This window comes from Pelmatolapia mariae, linkage group LG23 (genome assembly GCF_036321145.2).
Source record: "Pelmatolapia mariae isolate MD_Pm_ZW linkage group LG23, Pm_UMD_F_2, whole genome shotgun sequence".
In the NCBI taxonomy this organism is placed as follows: Eukaryota; Metazoa; Chordata; class Actinopteri; order Cichliformes; family Cichlidae; genus Pelmatolapia; species Pelmatolapia mariae.
Window position 1 is genome coordinate 46,722,861 of NC_086246.1, and position 22,480 is coordinate 46,745,340.

The 22,480-nt window shown below is 41.1% G+C and overlaps 1 protein-coding gene across 5 annotated transcripts in view; it reads right to left on the minus strand.

The window, feature by feature from the left end:
- Nucleotides 1-1,902: 1,902 nt before the first annotated feature.
- elavl4 (ELAV like neuron-specific RNA binding protein 4) overlaps nucleotides 1,903-22,480 on the minus strand; it is a 74,768-nt gene continuing 54,190 nt past the window's right edge. For 3 of the 5 annotated variants that reach the window (XM_063467300.1, XM_063467302.1, XM_063467301.1), the window contains exons 6-8: nucleotides 12,503-12,728; nucleotides 6,005-6,043; nucleotides 1,904-3,175 (exon numbers count right to left, since the gene is read on the minus strand). In XM_063467300.1, the coding sequence (XP_063323370.1) occupies nucleotides 2,848-3,175; nucleotides 6,005-6,043; nucleotides 12,503-12,728 (593 nt within the window). In that variant the 3' untranslated portion in view covers nucleotides 1,904-2,847. Of the gene's footprint in view, nucleotides 3,176-6,004; nucleotides 6,044-12,502; nucleotides 12,729-22,480 lie in introns of all 5 variants that reach the window. The other 2 variants (XM_063467298.1, XM_063467299.1) reach the window with 2 other exon arrangements.

Sequence of the window (22,480 nt, forward strand, 5' to 3'; positions counted from 1 at the left end):
AAGATTTGTTGGTACGTCATTTGAAAACATGATGAACATTCTTAAAAATAAGTTCTGACTCTTTGACCGATTTAGTCCAGTGCAATGAATGACCCTCGAACAACAATTTTTAACGTCTGTCTGCCCGAGCCTCCGAGAGCTGAATGTCATACAAAATGCTAACCGAAACGGAAAACTATGCTTTCAGACCCACATTTTTGCATAAGGTTTCATCACAAAGCGGTAGTAAGTGGAGGGAGGGTGTGGACGGAGTGGCTTATTAGAACTACACAAACTTATCACAGGTTATATTGAACCAGAACGACTGTTTATAACATTCTATTAAGACTAAACTTTATTGAAAAAGATCTAAAGATTTCATTTTAACAAGACAAGAAAAAAGCAATAGCAAATTGAACTATTAACTAGGTTATGCATAGCGAGTAACTGTTTCTAGTAATAAGGGAAGAGCGTCCCCCGACCCTCCAGACATTTTTTTCAGTTTTCTTGACTTTTAGATTTTTTTTATATTGTAATTTTGATATATTGGTACAAAGCACAAACGTACTAAAAGTTCTCTCAGTGCAGTGGACTACTGGAAGAGCCTCTCCACTAGTCGCTTTGTTCCCTTTTGCTCAGAAACGCCCCCCTCCCTGTACCAGAATCACGCAAATACACAGACAATGAAACAAACAAATAAATACATAAATACACAGATAAATTAATGAATCATAAATATAGAATAAATACAAATAAATAGAAAAATAAATAGTTTCAAAAATAGATAAGGAAACAAACCGTTAAACCAACACGTTTATACTCTAAGCTTTTGTTCGGTTTCTTTTGCCGCGGTAGTTAACTAAAAGTTAATCCAATTTTTTTTCTCCACAAGCAACATGACAACAATTGAACAGTTTCCTCACAAGTTTTTCTAAGTAACTGAACCACCACTTCATAATAAATTGTCATATGAAAAAGACAAGCTCAAACGAACAAAAGAACAGTGACAACTCAGATAGTACAGTAGATATTGTAAAACAAATGTAGACTATATATATATTTATATATATCATCTATTTGTACACAGCAAATAAAGACACAGTTGTCATAGATCCTTTTTAAGGAAACAAATATCTAGACTAACGGAACTAGCTAATCATCATTAAGTTTTGACAAACGTTTCACGCTCAGCAAGTAACCTAAAAGTCAGCAAACCAACAAAAAAACCCCCAAAAACAAATAAAAAATTTGTTCAGTGATTCTTACAAGGCCCGATTTAGTCAAATCTGATTATTCAGTAAAGAAATAGTCTCACCAGATTTCTGGGCCAACATTAAACAAATATTAAACAAAGAACAGCAGCTCAATTCAATGCCAACATCAAAGTATTTTTTTCTTTAAACAACACATAGAACAACAAACTTGGATATTTAAGATATGTGAATAATGTAGTATAGCACCTACTGTTGATCGCTAAAAGGAAGTTCTTCTCAAATCTAAGAGCGAAGAAAATGATATAGATAATGTATAGTATGCTTCTAAATGGATAGATGTGTATATATCTATTTACTGAGATCCCATATCGACTGATGACAAAAACAGGAAAACAAGCGGACAAAGGGTCTTCTTGCTTTGGGCTCTGGACTGTGAGGATGGTTAGGCCTCGGAAAGACCCCTCTCCCTTCCCTTTTGGGTATCGCTGAATAATTATGCACTAGTACATGTGTGAAAAATTACCAAAATCACCTGCCTCAGATTGCATCCTTTTTTCACAAAACCTTCCATCTACAAAATCGCTACCAACTTGGATTCCCCAAAAAACAACCTCCGATCCTATAAAGTACCACAGCAGAACGACAAGACAAGGTGGTGCCCCCTCCCACCCGCCCCGGCCCCCCCAGTTAGCCAGTCAAAATATTTTTCTCTTTTTTTCAAATCCAGATTCTTGTAAAAATTCTTCAATAATTATTATTTTAATTATCATTTATAAAAATAGATCTTTCTATTTATTTTTATCTTTTTCTAAACGTGTTTTTTTTTTTTTCCAAGCAAAGAGATCTTCTCTTTGGCAACAGTGTTATTTTTTTTTTCTTAAATTACTGAACGTGTCATCAGCAAAGCTAACCCATCCCCTCCCTTGCCCCATCTCCCTGAACCCCAAGTGAGGAAAGACATTATGTTTTGTTTGCGATACAAAACAAAAACAATGTTAGAAATTCATTTTTTTTCTACATCAGAGTTACCGGGATCCCGTGGAATCCCGTTTGTAATCGGTAAGGGGACGCTTTGAAATACACGCTAAAAATGAATGAATGGTTCACCAATTTAAAAAAGAGCCGCCTCCCGTTTACTAGACGGGGAGGTATATAATACTACCGACAGTGGATCCGGATTTACAAAAGAAAAACAAATCCTGAATCAAGACAGAGAAAAGGCTCCAATCGAAAGAGGACGTTCTCTTCTCTGAAATAAGGGGATACAGGGATTTGCTACTGTTTTACACAGAAGAGAAAAAACATTATAACAACCACAAGAAACGGAAAGAATATACAACAAAGAGAAGCCTGTATTATCGCAGGAGCTTCCCAAAACTTGTGAACGTTTTCATCATTTCATTTTTGTAATACTTAGGCAACGTTGGCTTATAGGTCCAAAGTTATAATATAAGCCATTTCTAGTTCAATTTGCTTGATGGTTTGTTGGTTGCTTTATGTTCCGGTTGGAGTTTGCTGTGTTGGATGGCTGTAGTAGGGTGGTAGTGGTAGTGACTGAAGGGGCTAAGGGATGGGTGGAGGTGGGGGTAGGGGGGGTTGGGGGCAATTTTGGAGCAGACAAAGTCGCGGGGCAACTGCTTCTACCTGGTAAAGTTCAGGACTTGTGTGTCTTGTTAGTCTTGAAGGAGACTTGCAAGACGCGGTCGCCCAACCTGTAGCCGTTGAGACTGGCGATGGCCATTGCCGCCTCGTCGTAATTTGTCATGGTGACGAAGCCGAAGCCTTTGCACTTGTTGGTGTTGAAGTCACGGATCACCTTGACGTTGTTGACTGCGCCGAACGGCCCAAACAGCTGCCAGAGCACGCTTTCGTCTGAATCTGGGGACAGGTTGTACACAAAGATGCACCAACCGGTGCCCGTGTGCCCGGGGATGTTCATGCCAACCAGGCTGGTCATGCTGTCAATAGTGATAGGTGAAAACCTGAGAGGAGAGGCACAGTTGGGAGGAAGAAGAGAAAACGGCAAGCGTTAACTGGGCAAGTTGAGGCACACAGAGAAACAGTGTTTGCATCTGCTGTACATGAAATCGCCCTAACCAGTGAAAAACAAAAAGGTCCTGCCATGATCCTCGCCTGAATCGCACGCTACTCTCTACAGCCAAATATTCTGGTCAAGCCACTTATCTCAAAGCCAAACCACACCATATCAGATAAACATGCAAGTATTCCGTACGAATGTATGTGCAAATATGTCAGGGCAGTCTGCATTCGTTTGCTAAGCTGCCACTAAATCCTCCAAGAACTCTTTGGCTCTGAAAAGTCTCCTGTCTGGAATGATGACGGCGCTGTGTGCGCTACGCTGTATTTCTGTTGAAGGAGATGCAGATGAAGGTTTTCTCTTTGTGCCCCTGAGTGGCTCCTTTAGGTGTTAAATTGCAGGAAGTCGCTGAATTAAACTGTTGCTAGAAATTCATGAAAGATCATGCACCAGCCTGCTAAATCTGTTCTCATTCGCCTCATAATCTTCTCCTTTTTCTTGTGATGCAAGAGATTTGAATCCTCAGTTGACTTCACTTAATTGCCTTTCCGCTCAAAGTAAAGGGAAAGGAGAAAAAAAATACCCCCACTTTTAAATAAAAGGTAAATGAGATAAAAAGGTTCATTTCTTATGCCACCTCTCTTCAAGAAACGACTATAGGCATTATTGGGAGTGCTTTAATTGAGATTTCCGCTTTGCTGCAGCTGTCTCAGAGATGGCTGCTTTCTTAAGGAAAAGGAGGGAGGGAAGAGGGAGCAAACTAAATGGAAAATGGAAGCACTTTACAGCCCAGTGGCATTAAGGTACAAAGTGTATTCCTCCCCCTTCTCCCCTCCTGCAGAGCGTTCTGATCTGTTCTACTCCAGAGCTCGTGGCACTGATCGATAGCGTTGCTTGCTGCTCGGGGCCCAGAGCCTCCTGTTTCCAGTGACTATATGTGGTCAATCACTACGACCTTCCTGCATGACTTTGGTCATACAGAGTTTGCTTGCGGTTGTTTCGCATGCTAATACTTGCCTCAGGTTAGCAAGATCATCAACTGTAAGGAGCTCTTTGCAGCAATTACACTTTTGTGATTTAGATCAAATTAGTGTGTATAATTAAGATGACATGGACTCATAGTTATAAATCTGCAATATTTTGATCTATTTTTAAAAAAATTACCTATCACCACAAGACTCTTGCAACAAGAAACTAGGTTATAATAGACACCAAATCATGTGGCCTCCCTTTCTTGTTGAGAGGATCCTTTAGGATGAATCTAAAAAGGCCTTGTTGTCTGACATGCTCAGCCACACTCAGGCCTCTCTTATGTATAAAAAACTTCATGCCAATTGTAAGTTTAAGCTGGACAACGTCAGGTTTCTGGCTAAATGAAGGCTAGCTTACACTGGATTTGTGAAGGTGGAAATGAGTGTGCCTGTATGTATGTGTGCGTATGGGTGTAAGCGTGTATGCAAGCATACCCACCAGAGCGGGACCGAGCACTAACCAATGTTACAGACAAGACCACGGGTTGCATAGCAACTGTGTAGCTGACCAGATATCTATTCTGTCCTTTCTAAAGCTAAACCATTTCCAGCTCTTAACAGTTTTCTTCTCTTTCCTTTCAAATAATAGCCCCAGATCACTGAAAAACACTTGCAACTTGATGACATGCTTTGCAATCAGGACCGCTAAATCACACACCTATTTTCACCTTTTAAAAAAATTATGTAAAGACTCGGATTGAGGGTAAAGTGCTTACTGGAGAGCGTTAAACCTTTGAATGTCATATTGCATCACTATGAGAGTGTTATTCTGAAAAAACATGATCTTGTTTGACAAAATTACAGGTTTTTAGAGGAACTTGCAACGAGAAAATATCTCTCGATTTAAACCTTGGGTTCTGTTTGAGTTTCTAAGCTGACTGACTGATGATGCCCCCTGTGCTTGCAACATGCAAGGTGCCACCGTCAGCACATGGAACATCTATCACCACAGTGGCTGCTGCTCTGGGTTATGTAACACCTATGGTGGTGAGAAAGCAAAATGAAACATGGAGGCGAAGGAAAGGAGTTTGAGCAGAGCAGTGCCGAGCAAAGCTGGAACAGTCTGCAGTGAAACAGCATTTCCTGTTTCCAGCAGGGATCCAGGTTCATCTAGCCTTATCAAAAGTCCTAGCTAAACTTTTCTTGAATTCTATTAGCACTACCAAGAATGTGTTCAAAATTTTATAAATCACACAGTGGATTGTATAGGTTGTATCTGACTCACAAAATGTTTGATTCTGACATACATTCACAGTGACAAATTTAAAATTTGACCCTAAAGAGAGACCAAGCTCTAGATTTATGGCGACAAGGCAGGAGAACCTGAATCCAGTAGAAAAAAAACCAACACACCTAGAAATGAGAAGTTTTACACCAGAGAACAAAATCTGTTGAAACAACCCAAAACAATCCAAACAACACCAGCACTTTCATAATCAAAACAAATCAAATTCATCACCACTGAAAACAAGGCTGATTGTTTTTTTTGGTTTTTTTTTACACTTTGAGTGGTTGGGAAGGTTTTAAAGCCAACTGAAGCTGACGGGGGAAAAAACATACAAACAAATCAAAGAACCAAGAATGCAGTTGACCTTGAACGAATTTGCAAATGCAAAGTGATTGCAAAAATGCAAGGAAAAAAAATAATAAATAATAAATAATAAAAACAAACAGGGAAAAAGGATATTGAAAAATCACTGAGTCAACATGGACATCTGGCATTGGGTGAAGTTTTTAATTACCTCTTTACGCCATAGGCCATATTAAGCAAATTGTCCAGCCTGTAAAGAGAAGGAGGGTTCTGGGGTTAATGGTGGGCAGATGGTCGACTCACTCAATGGAACTAATGTTAAGTCCCTGCAGGAACTGCGTGGCCCTCCTCACTCAAGAACAAACAAACCCATCTATAGTTGGTCCATTACACTGAGGAGCCCCACCAGAAAATGCTATCATCAGTTAATCAGTGAATCTACAGTACAATCAGTATGCTCTGCACTCGCTCAGTCGGCCACTGAGCTTCTTCGTAGGCCTCATCGTAGCCCTGCAATCGGGCACGTTAATATTACTGTAGGTGCGACCATTTAATTCTTACACAAGACTATAGCAGTTGACTGGTCACAGTTCAGGATTACAGCTGCACACATAACACTAAGGGCAGGCAGTGTGTTAGCACAGCATTGCTCTAGGCTATACTAGTATGATAGCCTAGCCGCAATGCTACACAATTGCAAATCGTAATCTTGCATGTGGATATCCATACAATTTATGACACCACATCGATGGTTTATTACGATGGAGGTAAATGAGAATTTATTTTCAGGTTCTATGCTCCTTAATTTGTGTTAACTCGATTAAGAGAACACTTGAGATGGCAGGAAATGATCAAGAGTTCTGTCAGTGTAATGGTTTGGCATTTGAACGATGGTGAGCGAGAGAGGTGACGATGATTAGTCGTGTTTCTATGCGATGGGAAAACACAAAAGCACAACTGAATGTTAAACTAGGCGTGAAATTGTGAATGCTGTCTTTGTGGCTGGGGTCAACCTGTTAAGTGCTAACAGGTCGGGTGGAATGGCAGCGTGTTAGTCAGAGGGTGTGCTCTGTCTAAAAGGGTTAGGTTTGGGGAGATGTTCTGCTTTCGTAATAATTTCAGCTTGCGAGCTACAGCCATTGCAGTCATCTGGGGTAAACTACTATTTGTGTGTTGTTTAAGAACCAGGCAGGCTTTGTGTGTGTGTGTCTGTCTGTGAGCTGGGCTTCAGAAACCTGTGGGCTGTATGAAACGTTGGCCCTCTTGGATGGATGCAGCCTGCTTAGTGACTCAATGACCTTCATTCCTCACTTGGGTCTGGCCTGTCTCATGTCTTATTAACTCCTCTGGCCTAATGGACAGGGGCGACGGCTTATTGAGCAACAGCTGGCCAGCGACGCCTCGTTCCTCTTGAAAACACTACAAACTCTCTGACTTTGACTCGACTGTCAGGGTTGTTTCTCCTTTTCTCTTGCTTCCTTGCAAAAACAGGAACTCACACAGGCACACAATCTTCTATGCAGTGTACATTTTAAAGAACGTTAAATTTCAATAATCTAGATTTCAAGGCAACGTTATCACTGCCTTGAAATATAGCCTATATATCACACACACATCCTGATTATTTAAGCAGCTGTGCAGCCTTGTAGTAAATATCTTGCATATTAATAATAATAATCACAGTACTATTTGTATTAATCAGGTTAAATGAAATTTACTCTGCCTGTTAGAGATAACAGATTAGTAATCTTCTAATCAGGGACAATTTAACACCAGGATGCCAGGTAATTGTAGCTAATTCTCTTTTAAATGAAAAACACTGCAGCATTGTACTAACCTGTGTTCAAAAATATTAATTTCACAAATTAATTTCAAGACATAATCTTCTGAGGGAACTGCTCAATTTTGTAAATAAATTGATAATGTGGTGACCTACATTGAAACCCCTCATTGGAGGTAAATTACATAACCTTTTCACAGTTTACATAAACCTTCTGGGTAAATGACAGAGCTGCTTATTGCTTGGCTTCATAGTGTGTCTGCACTGTAGCACTGTTCTCACTTAAAATTACCAAGCAGTACAAAAGCAGCCCTAAAACAAAGAACAAAAGTGGAGAAAAGGATATACGGAATCATTAAAACAGTAATTAGCTCATTACGTGGGGAGGGAACGAGCAGCCTGCTTTGTGGGTAAATGAGTCAATTGGAGAGGATGCTCAGAGGAGAGGCGCTCCAGGCTCGGGAGCATGAAGACATCTGCTGGCCGATGGGCCGTTGGGCCACAACAAAACAACCTGCTGCTAACACACTCTCTCGCTCTCCTTTCTCTCTCAAACATGTACGAATCCACACTGATGCAAGCTCGCCACGCAAACACTCTGCCAGCTTTTCACGCTGCCTCTCCAAGCTGGATGCAAACAATAGGGCTTTTGTGCTGTCTGTCAATGCATGTTAATGGTGGAATGGGCGTTTTTGTCTTTTCCTTTTTGAAACAAAAATCTGTTCAATTAAAATTGGCTCCTGCCCTGGATATAACAAGGCTAATTTGCTAATTAGTACCATTAGTTAACGACAGAGGATCGGAAGCAAGCGGGGATCTAGGGCTTCGCGTATTGTGCTTGAGTCGATTATGTTTGCCGTCTTGGAGAGGGACCGTACGAGCACATTATACATTAGCTTGCGTTACGGCAGGCCCACATGATTTACTCACACAGGACAGATGTAATTATCGCTGCAGCAGGATTGTACTGTGCCAAGGCGATTTTTAAAAACTTGGGTCTCCTAAACAACATTCTTACTATCTAAAACAACTTTAGCATCTATGGTGGATTTTATTTCCAGTGCTCGTTGCTAGGTGCACATAAAATGTGTCTAACTTCAAAAATAGTTGGAAGTAAGCAAAACAAGAGATCGGTTCTGAATAAATGCAGTTTTTATCCTTAGTCCTTCTTAAATTTAGCTAAAAAATTGGAAACCACACATATCAACCCCATTTATAACTTTTAAGTGTAAAGGTTTTTAGCAAAGGGCTCGGGAGCAGAGAGCAGGAACACAGGGACACGGTGAGGAAGTGTCCTGTGGTTGTGAGTTGTGATGAGAAGCGACAGCTCTCCTGCAGAGCCTGTAAATTGGCTTGGCGTATCACAGACACACAGCCACGCTACATCGCTCAGGTGTCACACCAGGGAAGCTGCTCCAGAAGAAAAATACCTTCCAAGCTCTGACTTTGATGGAGAGTAAACAGCACGACCGGCTTAGTGTTATTGAAAGAGAGGAAATTGTGTAAGCACATATTCTGTCTTCAGTTCTGAAACATTCTTGTTGGATCATATGATAGTGTGCTGCTTCTGTCTTCTTATTGGTTACTCAGGTGAAAGGTAACTTGAGCTTAAGGAGTACGCTCAAACTACCTCTAGGTGCCATAATATGATGATGTTTGGGTCTTTAATGACAGCATATGAGTGGGTAGGATGCCACACAGTGTACGAACTACTGTATATTACCTTGGTGTTAAGATTACTGACCTGGGCAAAAACTTTTTTTAAAGACATGAAGATAACATTAATTTTGGGAAGCTGAAATGGGGTTAAAATTTAAATCCTGATATTCATTTTGTAATGATTTGTTTTAACTGGCCCTCTGCTGACTGGATTTAAGGCCTCAGTCTCTTGAATAATGTCAGCTTGTAATGCAGTCAGAGACTCATGCAGTATTTATAGTATTTCATGTCTTTCATGTCTGGCTAATGTATAGGGGTGATAGCTTTCGGTCCAAAACAGTGGACAACATCGTGCAGAATGAGTGTAAAATTAAAGGACAATACCTAACAGTAAATATGCATCTTTTTGTTTTGCAAAAATTATGAAAAAAAAGATATTCCTAATATGTGTTTTTGCCCTGGCCTTAATATGCCTGGAAGCATCGACACGATGGCAGCATGATGAAATGAGGGGAAACATGTAGTTGTGAATGACAGAACCCCACAGTCTCTTATGAACAGTTCCTCTCTGATCTGGGTGGACCCACGCAGAGCTCTCACTGACTTACGGACACCTGCACCAGGTGCAAGGCTCACACCTGTTGTTCAGAGGATGCTTTTGCCAAATGACTGTTCACAGGAGAGAAAGTGCAGCATTGTTGTAACACAGACACTGGGGTGACTCATGCTCTCTGAATATAAGTGTTACCATAGATATAGAAACACAGATATTGTGTTTGTGATTTGATGTGTGTCTGGGTAGTTCTCATGCTGGACCAGTCAGGATCTGCTAGTAAACACACTATAGAAATGACTTAATTCTGAACCCGTTTTCATAAAATCTGCTTTGTTAAAGATGTGAGAAATTAAACATGATACTCGATATTGAATCGCATTCAACATGTCCAACTATTACTCAAGCGTGTGTAAAGTTGAAAAGAATGAAGCTTATCAAAGATAGGAAACCTCTGACTCTTTCTCATCTTCTTCCACTTATTCAACTCAGGGTCGCAGGGAGCTACAGCCAGTCCATCAGCTTAGTTCAGTTTTATTTATATAGTGAGAAATTCACAACAACAGTTGCCTCAAAGTGCTTTACATGGTAAAAACCCAGCAATAATCGAAAGGATTAACATTGAGAAACAGGTAACATTCATGTTAACCCATGCATGTCTTTGGAATGTGGGAGGAAGCTAAAGGACCTGGAGACAGCATTCAAACTTTATTATTAATCTCTGCCTCTCTTCTTCAGTGTGTTTTATGTCCTGTTTTCCACTCATCACATCCAACTGGTCATGGAAGATGACTGCCCCTCCCTGAGCCTGGTTGTGTCGGAGGTTACATCCTGTTAAAAGGGAGTTTTTCATTCCCACTGTTGCCAGGTGCTTGCTCAAAGGGGGTCAACTGATTTTTGGTGCATCCCCACTAGGGATTTGACCCTCTGGCAACAGTGCTAACCTCGGAATCACAATGCTATAGAGCCCAAGTGTTCACAATTCTTTAGCATATATGTTACTGCAACAACACACTCATATTGTATTCTAATTTAAGATTAACAATATCTGCAGTATGGTTTGTTTAATGGTAACTGTCCAGCCTGTGGACATGGAGGAAGTGACTTGATGTACTTATCGTGACTTAAGTGTGTAGAACAAAAAAATACCTTCCTACTTCATTAATAAAACAATTAAAGAAATAAAATTTTAAAAACAGAGCAGAGCAGTTGGCCTTATAGCACTCGCAAAAGCTGAGCAGACTGATATGAATAAGAGTATCTGGAAAGTTAATTTTTGCTCGCTGCATAGCAAACTGAATTTCATGAAATGAAATTCATGCCCTTTCAGACATGTCAAACCACAAATATGACACCTAAATTTCTAAATGTAGGGTAACACCTGATCCAGAGAGCATGAATAATTACAACATCTGATTACATTGCAAACAATCATTTTGGCAAAAGGCTGCAGTCCTCGGACACACGGACATTTAACGGCTACATACAGCAATGGCCAATGAGGTATCTAACTTTGTATAATGATGGACACTTGGTGCGTGTTTTCCAAATCCGGCCTGTTGTTTGGAGTAGACATGTTTCTTAAATTGAATGCACTGAGTTTCACGTTGACCAAGAAAAATCTGTATGAAGTTTAAGACTGATAGCTGATCAGTAAACATTAAATCAAATATATTTTAGTTTCAGATTATGCGATACACAAAGCATGGCTGTTTGTGAAGCTTTCTAGTAAATACTTTACTTGTTTTCCTTAATTTCTACATAAGCAGATGACATTCAACTTGAGATTCCCAACCTTGTGAGCAGATGGCCCAATCACATTGTTGATTATCTTATGTCTACACTTTGTTTTCAATTTGCTACTTTAAAATATCTCTGAAAAAGAGCCTGGAAGGAGGAGGTGCCACTGGTTCTAAGAAGTATGTTTCAGTCTCTGAAATCCTGTTATTTTATTACTTTTTCTATTAATGCATTTTTTTGGTCAAATTAGATACAAAAGACTCTGCAACAATATCACAATGCTGTTATGTTATAGCTATCGCTTTAAATTAGCTTTCTTTCTAAGAAATTGTGCTTTTCATCACTTTATAACAGATGCCCGCTGTCTCAGGCTTGTTTCAAAAATTTACCTGAAGTTTAACTGAAAGTGAATTAATGTGAGTTCATACAAGGTTGTAGATAACATCAAACTTGCGTTCTTATGTGGACACATTTGGATCTTTTTGGATTTTCATTAAAAAGGTATTTTATAATGCAGCTGTTGCTCTTTTGTACTTGGGAGCATCTTGCGTCCGTCCTTAATAGTGCTCCAACAGTGACTCATGTAACATAATCACGTTAATTAAATGAGACTGGGAAATGGTCTGAGAAAGACTTTTACTTTCGGAACCAGGCGCACCCGAAATGGCTCATCACGCGATGTCTCTGACAAAAAAATCAGGCTGCTCGTACTGGCTGTTCAAGGACAACCTACCGTCTGCAAGGCTGCTTTCAAAATTACTGAACAGTGGACCAGCCACTCCACTTAAACTGGAAATTTCCTTGGCTCGTCAAATTTATAGTAAAGATTTAATACTGGGTCAGCACCAAAGGTTTGGAAACTCTGCATTAGACACATCACATATAGAGATATAAGTAACAATTGTGTCTAAACTGCCTAAAACCCTCCCCTCCCCACCCCACCTTCTCCTCTGTCGTCCTCCTGCCCCTGTACTCACCTGAACCTCTGAGCCTGGTGGTGAAGGGGGCCAGGGTATCGGCGATTAGGTGACTGGTAGAGTTGTGACAGAAGAGCTTGGCTGGTCTTCTGGCTGGGGTTGTTGGCGAATTTGACCGTTATAGGCTCGGCAGCGCCCGATGGCTTCTGGCCATTCAGGCCCTTGATGGCCTCCTCAGCCTCTATCCTCTTATCAAAGCGGATGAAGCCAACACCTCTGGAGCCACCTGCGGGGCCAGCAGATCAGAAACAAACAGGGGCCCCTTTTACTTTACAGGTATCAGACAAAAGGTTTACTGTCTATATGTTTAAAAGATGTCTGTGCTGCCGAGTAGCACTCTTACGTTTGCACATGATAAGTACTCCTATTTAAAGATCCCACACAAATAAACAATGACATCATGCGCCACAGTGTAAAAGAGGCAAAAAAAGTAATAAATTGTAAAGTATTTTTAATGCAAATGGCTTTGTACTCTAACAGTAACACAAATACAGGCATACCCACACATACACACCAGCTACACACACTGTGGCACTGACCCAGAGTGTGTTTAAAGCCACAAAATCAAGTCTTTTCTTACGCTCATTCCAGTCGCAGTCACCCCTGCACACCCTCCTCATGCATCGTTCTCCGTGACATTTGAGCTGTTTCCGTGGCGATATTTTTGACTGCCACCTGAGAGGAACATTTAGGGAAGCTCCCCTGGTGGGTCCTTTACTGGTGCACTGTGTGTATTAAGAAGTGTGCATCTCTATACGTGTACATGTACATGCGTATATGTGTACATATGTGTATCTATTAACGGATGCTGTGCCTTGTTTTAATGAGGCTGCCTGCATGGCCCAGAGGATGCTCGCGCAGTGACAGCAGCACTCTGCCGAAGAGACTATTTACATAATACTGTGTGCACACAGGCATGTCTATGTGACTGAGGCTGAATAAAAGAGAGGAAGTAAGGAAGAGGGGAATGTTGTGTATGAGCATCATTGTGTGCAGTCTCTCTCACACACTTAAAAGGCACTCCTTATTGTTATTCCACATTTTGTTCATGCCAGCCCGCTACTTCCTGTTGGCTCGTCTCATGGTACTCGCTCCCCTGAATTCTCATTCTGTTAAGCACCTTGACCATCTCACTCCTTTTGTTCTTTTCTTTTCTCCAAAGACGAGCACCAGAAGGTTATTTACTTTCCAGCCAAGCAGAAAGATAAAAACGCTCTACGAAAGCAAACCGTTCATTAAAAATTACTTATCTTCTAATAAGGTGAAATCCAGTTTAAACATTTAAACCAATACATAAATGTGACTGTACTCTGGATTTACAGCATTGTGCTTTTCCCTCTCTCTCTCTCTCTTTCTGTTTTTATTTTTCTTCAGGTAACTGATTTGCATATTCTCTGCAATTTTCTTGCCTCTTTCAAATACCGTGCTGGAAGTATTTTCTTAACTGTCACCACAACAAAAGGAGCTCAATTACTGCAAACTGTGGTGATCAGTGTCCTCTTGCAGCAGCAGAAACATGACTTGTGAAAGAATGGCAATATAAAAATAATTTTCAAAACTAATTTGCTCTCAGTAGTCTAACATAATTTGTTTACTTTTTCTGAAAAGTTTTTTTTTTTAACTATATAAGCAACAACTTTCTGACTTTGGAACTTATACACAAAGAAACCTCTTACCTCAGAGTCTTTACCGAATAAAAAGCTCTGCGAGGCTCAGATTTGAACCACAACATTTTCTTTATGTCTGGTGGTTGAACTCATTAACTCTTACTTCATAAAAATGTTTTTTTTAATTCTCATTTTTTTAACCTTTCTACCTCCCTCTCCCCAGACAGCCTTTCACAAATTCTCTTCCCTTATTTCCATTTGCGCCAACTCTGTACCTGCATATTTTAATTAGCTGATAGAAGAAGGAAAACGAGCAATTCTAATGGGATGTACATAGTGTAAACAACAGCCTCTGCTGTTCCTACAGCTTTCTTTGCATATTACAGTTGTTTTTATGCATATGTTGTGTGAAAAGTGGGGAACAGTGCGTTTGTTTCTGAGGTATAGTAAATAACAGTTTTTCGCTAATGGACGCTGGGCATTTAAATATCCCCAATGCCTTAGTTTACTTTGATAACTGCAATAACCCTACTTTTCTATAAGGTGCTTGGCAACTCCGAGAGCCTTGCTCAAGGGCACCTCAGCGGTAGTTAAGAAAGACGAGAGCACTGCTCATTCACTTCCTCCACTGAGATGAGTGTAGAAGAGAGGACTCTATTCGTCCTTTAATCCTCACACTTGTTTGGCCTTGAGCTCCTTCTAAGCCGGTTCTTGCTGGAGGGCCTCCAGGCAAACGCTTGGCATACAGATGAAGGCCCAACACAAACACACAAACACCCATTCACGTGTGCACGCACATACTTATGTGATGACTTGAAGAGGTGCTATTAAGAATGAAGTGCGGAAAGAGGACTGGAGGTGTCCATGACCATTTTCGATGGAGCGTGTCCAAACTGCAGTGTTTATATGAGAGCGAGACAGAGAAAAGATTTGTGTGTGTATTCTGTTGTTTGTTTTAAGTATGCACCAGCTACTCTTGTCCTTGAGGTTGCACAGTAGCATTGTAAGTAGGTGAGAAAGGTCAGCTGGCAGGAAACCTCATCACCCATAATTTTACCGAGCAAAATGTGTGCACATGCTGTACTTGTGCCTGTTTGTGTCTGTTGGCTCTGTTCAGTCAAGAATGCTCACAGATCATGTAATGAAACAGAATGAATGGGTTTCGCCATATTCACAGCAAAATTATTGACAAGCCTTAAAATTTAGAGTTCTCATAATTCCTCAGTGCGTCTAATAGTGAACGTACTGCCGTGCCACGAAGTTCACCCAACATCCCATTGGGGTGTCAATATGTGAAATGTGTTCTGAATCCAATTACTGTTGCAGTGAGACAGCCTTCACTTCAACATCTGTTAGATCTCCACCGCCTTGTGAAATGATAAGGATTACATTTCTCTGATTTCCTTATTTCAGAAAATTTAATTAAAAATACCCAAAGTCTCTCGTAGCTTTCAACCTTCCCACCCCGACTGTGACACAGAGCCCCAAGCTCATTTCTTCCAGGGTTTGCGTCACAAATATATAATAAAGCACTGAGCATTTTCCTAAAACAGCAGAGCTCTGCAGTTTTTAGAAAGTGTTACTCAGCGAGGACTAAAAGATTGTAATTGTTGGGGATTATATTCAGCAATGGATTAATACATGCTGGAAAGCTAGTTAATACTTACTGCAGCAGTATGGTGCATTTAGGATTTGGTCAAAATAAACTACAATGCCCGTGTTTATGATAGGAAAGAAAAGCGATCCAATCAAATAGCGCGGAGCGTTAAAATGTTAACTTTTGTAGAGAATACTGGCGAACAAGCTACAGATAATACGTAGCAGCATTGCTTCTTTACCGGTTTTGCTCCTTGGTGAAAATTGGTAGAATATAACGAGCCTTGAAAAACAATGCAGGTATTTTTAAGAAAGATAAAAACAGCTTCTTAAATCCATGCACCTGTTCTGTTTTTACCACTCTGTCATGCCATATTAATGTAATAAACCTTGAGAAAGGTTTATTTGTCTCCGGTTAAACAGAGTAACAAAAACAAACTCGCAATCTATGAAGCAAGCTGCCAGTCTACGAAGTCCAACCTAATGACTGTCCTTTCAACCAGCCCCAGAAGCCTAGGCCTACTTATCACCCACCAGCCAGCCATACAGGCAACATTAGAGCACAATGTACTTACTAAGGTACACCAATCGGTCTTTCTCACTCTCTCTCACCTCTTACTCTCTTTTTTTGCTCTCCCTCTCCTCCACAGTAATCAACAGAGGCTTATGTAACTCTCTCTACCTGTGCTTATCTCTCTCTAACACACACCGACAGGCACATTGGCTGCCTTACTAATAACACGCTGCCTCAGTCCGGGGAGGGGGAAACAGAAGGAGTGAGGATGGGGGATGAGAAGCGAGTGCTTGGGGTGGGGATGGGCAAGACCGGAATGAAAAGGAGAAAGGGAAAGAGGGGGGGATGAGAAGTAAAGAAGGAAAGGACAAAAGGAGAAAAGGTAATAGAGGAGAATGTTAGGAGGTGACAGTAAAAGGATGATGATGAAAGGAAACAGTGCTATTCTTGCTTGCTCCTTCCCAAACAAAGCCGCTCTTTCTCTAAAACCCACTATCATTTCCCCAAACACTGACTGACTGACAGAGAGAAATGACTGCTCCTCTGAGGGACCAGAAAAAAGTGAGGTGAGAAACCTGCCTGCTGGATAATGAAACACACACACACATACAGAATTTCTCCCTCTTTCTCTAGCTCTCTGTCTCTCACACACATCCATCTAGCACAATGTATTCTTGTAAGCGGGCCCACTCTGGCAGATGCATGCACCAGTGCTCGCATGCATACGCAAAATCTTGTTGTTTTCCGGTGTTCTGTTTCCCCATCTCCCCTCCTTTTATTTTTATTTGACGTACAATTGTGTGCCAAGAGTATCAAATGATTAGACTTGCCTTTCCAAGAGATTTTTAATATGGCAGAGACAGAAAGAAACTTCCTACTGGCTTCTAATTAGAGGCAGGAAAAAAAATGCAATGTCCTTGTTTTAAGTAGCATTAGTTTGCCTGGGTACAGATGGCATTTAAAAAAGCAGTGAGAAGAGAGGCTCAGAGACTTTGAAGAGTGGAGGTGCCCTGTGCTTTGGCCTCTGTCAGAGCAGAGCTCCAACCATCTGTCTGGTGTGTGTGTACGCATGTATTGATGTGCATATCTATATGTGGTTTTGTATGTGTGTGTGTCGACTATCACAGAGATGGAACGCACTCGAAAGATTACAGGAAAAACAAACTCAAGGCAGAGAGATGTGAGATGATAACGTGAGTCAAGGCTGCAGTCATCCCATCTACAGGAAGCAGCTCTCTGCTCATATCACCTTGACCGTTCTGTTCTCTGCTATTGGACAGACAGAGAACAGGGAATCAGTGTGGTGTCAGTCTGTAGAGGAACATTCATTATTCAAGTCAGTAGAGGAGAGAACATACTAACTGTGCAGAGAAAGGGCAGTTCCTTTGAGGAAAAAAAGGTATTGTTGTAATGCACCAGTAAATATAGTGCAGGTATGAGAAGAACGAATAAGAAATGGGAACTAAGCAGTCGTCCTCCTCGCAAATGAGGCACTGACTGGAAAGACAAGCAAAGCATAAGCTGAAGTTTCGGCTGTAAATACAAACTACAGAATAATGCTGAAGACCACAAATTAATATTTACATTTAAATCAAGACCAAAATTATAAGTTCAATCTAACTGCAAAGATGATGCCAGTGAAAAGCAAGTTTGTACTCTAGGTTATTTGATGGCTTTTATCACTCCCTACATCGACAACAGCTCTAAAAGCTTTTCTCCAGTTGACTAAATGCTTACAGCGATCTAATGGCAGCAGGGGAAATATATTATGTGTTCGGTCTGCAGCTTCTAAATAGAAATGGGCTGCGCTAAAGCGTTTTAAGCATATGCACCGCGAGGACTGTGTTTATATCATGAGCAACCAACTCCAGGCTGCTGCAGAGTAATTCCACGCATCACGTCTATGCATCTGAAAACATAAAAACGTTCGGTTATGACCTTCTGGGAGCACATTTTCAAAACGGTTGAGGCTGTCTGATCACAAATTGTGAGACAATAAAAATTAAATCTTTCTTGTTTCTCTTGTTGTTGTTTTTTCTCTCTTTTTCTGATCTAAAAATGCCACATTGCAGGGGGCAACAACTGCGCTCTTTCTGGCTTCCTTTCCAAAGTCACCGGCAAAAAGGGTGTTTCAGGTAAAACTAAAATAGCTCTGATTAAATTATAATTTTGGCTAAACAGGTCCTGTTCTGTGCAGCATTATGCACACTGAACGTGGTCAGACTTTTAATACCTCCATAAACCTAATTTCAACTCTAGCATTGCATATTTGTGATGCTGCCTGTCGAAAAAAGCTTTTATACATTCTCAGTTTAATGCTTCTTTTTGCTGCCTATCATACAACTTTCACTAAATATTACATATAATTTCATTGTGCGTGCAAGATGCACCTATTAGTATCACAGGCAATCCCCATCACGAGTTATATGACAGAATTAATGCTTGCTACTTGTTACCATGGGAATCTTTTCTCCATTACCTCCTTCCATCCCACACGAAGAGAAATGTGGCATCAGCCTTTTTACAGTCGGTCCTTACACACAATGAGCAGCAATTTAGTTTCACATTAGGGCTGTCATTTGAAAAAGCTGTGCCTCCAGATCAATTGTATTTGCAGTCATTGATCAGGTAAGCATTGACCTCTGTGTGCATACGAGATGAAGACCTAGGAATAGCCAGCTATTGATCCGAAGAGGTCTCCGATATTGCATGTGTTTCAGATTGGTGTGTTTGAGGCTAGCTCAAATCAGCTGTCAGAACATAAAATCACGGCCTGACCGCCTTCCCCGAAGGTTAGACAGAAAGGCGGGAGGGGGAATCTGGCGCTATGCGCGCTGATAAAGAGACAATATGCTTATCCATTCAGAAGAAATCGATAGGCAGAGGAAGGGGGATGGCGAGGGAGAGATGGAGAGATACCCTTGTCGAGTCGATGTTGCCTTCGCGCCCTGAGTCTTTGGGGCAATTTGCCAGTTTTGGTGAATTTTGCTTCAGCTGCCTCTGTCCATGAATGATGCTAACAGTGATAAAGTTCCTTCATGTCTTCAAGAACAGAAGAGTGACTGCAGGGTGCATCCTGTTGATGAGGAGGGTCATTTACAGAACAGACTTCATGTTCCCAATTTAGCTGAGCAGGAGCTGGAGATCATCAGCCCATCTGCTGATGGTCACTGCAGAACATTCGTTACTTCAGCAGCTCTATGCAGCATGTCTGTGATTTGTTCCTGTATAAAGCCTATGCAGTTTACATCAGCAGGGTAAGGCTGTGTTTCAAATCCATCCCCGGTTTAGCAGAAAGAGTGAATCACTGAGTGAATTGAATTTTAGATACCGATTAGGTCACTGATTCAATAAATATGGAAACGCTGATGATTCACTGTCGACTTCAAGGTGCTGCGCTGTAACGACGCTCTATCAATATGCCCCTAAAGCCAGGAAAACTAAAGTTTTGAGGACTTTTTTTGAGGTGTCACCATGACACAACCGACATCAGGACATCCTGCGGCTGGCTAACAGGACAGCGATCCACTCATTGAACGAAAAAGCAGTCTGACACCAAGCACAAATCTCTATCCTTCTCGCTGCCTTTCTGAGTCTCTCCTCTTTCTTGTTCTGTACTTACATTTTGGCAGTCACAGGAGAGTTTTAATTTGCAGCCCATTTCTCTCTTAATGGCAGTGAGTGTGTGGGTGGGTGTATGCGTATGCCTGTACAGTAACAGAGAGAAGAAAAAGATGAGTCAATGCTGCCAGCATACTAGTCTCAGGGCCCTTCTAAAGTCCTCCATGTTTTTAATCACCAGCAACTCTAACATCTAATTAATCATTAACATTTCTCCAGCTGATCCTTAACCCTCTGGGGCCACCTTGAAGAACATCTTTCTCACACATAATCTTTGTGTCTGTGTGTGCATATATAATACGTGTCTATTTCAATTGTGAGGCAGGTGGCCAGGGCAGTAGTTAGGATAGCAATTATTGTAAGTGAGGGTGTTCACAGACTAAAAAAACCCACCTCCTGCTCTCTGTGTGCGCTGAGTGTGCTGACCAATATACCTTTTACACGAGTGCATGTGAGGATTGTTTTCCCAGTCTTCATTTACTGTACTATATTCATCTTGTACACGATGCGGATAAGCATAGCTTGTTTGCCTTAAATTGTCCGATTAGCTCTGATATTCTCTTCGAGACGAGTGATGTCAGCGTCGCCTTCTGTCAAACGCAACAGCCAGTTTTCCAGGCATCATTAAAAAAAGATTCAGTCTGGGGTCTAATTAGATTTTTTCATCCAATGTGTGAAAAAAGGGACTGTGTGCAGGAGAGAGAAATGGGATATTCCTCAAACTACTGTACTGAACAAACATGCAAAAAAAGAACAAACTTTCTTACTTCTAAGGTTTTACAGGACATAATAAAACATCGAGTTCTCATCAGGACTTAGAGACTTAGGCAAATACAACCTCAGGTGAACAAAAACACATGACATATTACACCGTGTCATTAATTGCTGAACAAAAATGCAGAAGAAGTACGCTGCATGGTTCAAGTTTTATAATCCTTCTCTGTACGACGTTCTCAGTCTCTCACATTGTTGCGGAGAACTTATTTGCAGGCATTTGCTCATGCACAGCTCTCTTAAAGTGCCGCCACAGCATTTCAATCAGGCTGAGACCTAGTGCAGGTCTCACTAGGTGAGACCTACCAGTGGCGCTTTGATAGTGCATCACAGCGCCACTGGCACACCTTGATTCTTTTTTCTGGTGCAGATTTGCTTTTGCTTTGGGGATCACTGCCCTGTTGCATTACTCAATTTTGGCTGAGCTTAGCTGTTGGACAGATGGCCTCACATTTGACTCTAGAATACTTTGTATGCAGAGGAATACACGGTCAGCGACTGCAAAACAAGCCCGAATCATTCCCCCTTTGAGCTAATTATTATGTCCAAACATCTCCATGTTGGTCTTGTCTGTCTGAAGCACATTGTTCCAGTCTTTAGAGAAGAGATGCTTTCTCCTGGCAACAACTTCAAACAACCCACACTTGTTCAGTCTTTTCAAATTTCACTGCCATGGACATTGACCATTTAACATGCTAACTGAGGTCTTTAAAGTCTGAGATGTGGCTCTTGGGTTTGTGCAGAGCATTGCATGGCCTGACCTTGGTGTGAATTGGCTGGAACATCCACACCCGAACAGATCGGCAACTGTCTTGAATGTTTTCCACTTATGAATAATCGTTCTCACTTTATAATGATGAACTTTGACTGGTTTGACTTTGGTTTTGGAAAAGCTCTAACAACCCTTTGCAGATGGTCAGCAACAATCGCTTCTCTAAGACCATTGATAATGTGTTTTCTTCTTGGCATCCTTCTCCAGACCAGCAAACTGCCAAAACTGCTACTTTTATAGAGGTGCTCACACTTGCTGATGATAGATTAATCAAGTGCATTTGATTAGCAGCACCTGTCTGTTACTTACCCTCTAAGTGTGGACTTAGTTTTTCACTCTGCTATTGCATCTAGTCTTTGTTAACTAAATGTAATATCCCATATTTTGTTGTTAATCTGAGGTTGTATTTATCTTATTTTAGGTACAGCTAATGACTGCAAGGTTTTATTATGCCCTGATATGTAAAACCTTAGATTTTAAAGAGGCTGTATTTTCTTTTTTGACTGTTGCAGCATTACATTTGAACATGCTAAGCGGTCAACTTTTAAACTGATCCTGTGCTAGACAAGAATGATTACAATAATTAATTTAGCCTCTTGTGAACCTAGCCTTCAGCGAATGCACTGAGAGTTGTTTTAACGATGGCATGTGTCCTGAGCATAAAATCTAAAAATCAAAAACACACATTTGGCTGTTACTAAGCAGATGTCGCCTTGCTCTGCAGCCGTGTGGTGTTTTACAGGGACTCCCCTGGCTTTAAGCTGGACGGTGGTGTGACAGGTCTGTTAGTTAAGAGATGGCCAAGAGATTTGCCCCATCATCTAAGTGTTTATGGATGAGGCAGTATATCTCTTCCACCTTTAACTTCCGTTTCCATCCTCATAGTGTTTTCTCTGCTTCCTCTCACTTCACATTCCTTTTCCTTCCCCGTCTCTGCTCATCCTCTTTTTTTCTGCCTTCTCCGTCCTCATCTGCACTTTCTCATTCTCCTTTTCTCCGATCCTTTGTGTTCACTTCCTCTGCTTTCCCCTCTCCTCCTGTGCTCAGTGCATACAGACAGGCGTGGACTTCACTGCCAGCAGTGATTTATTCTG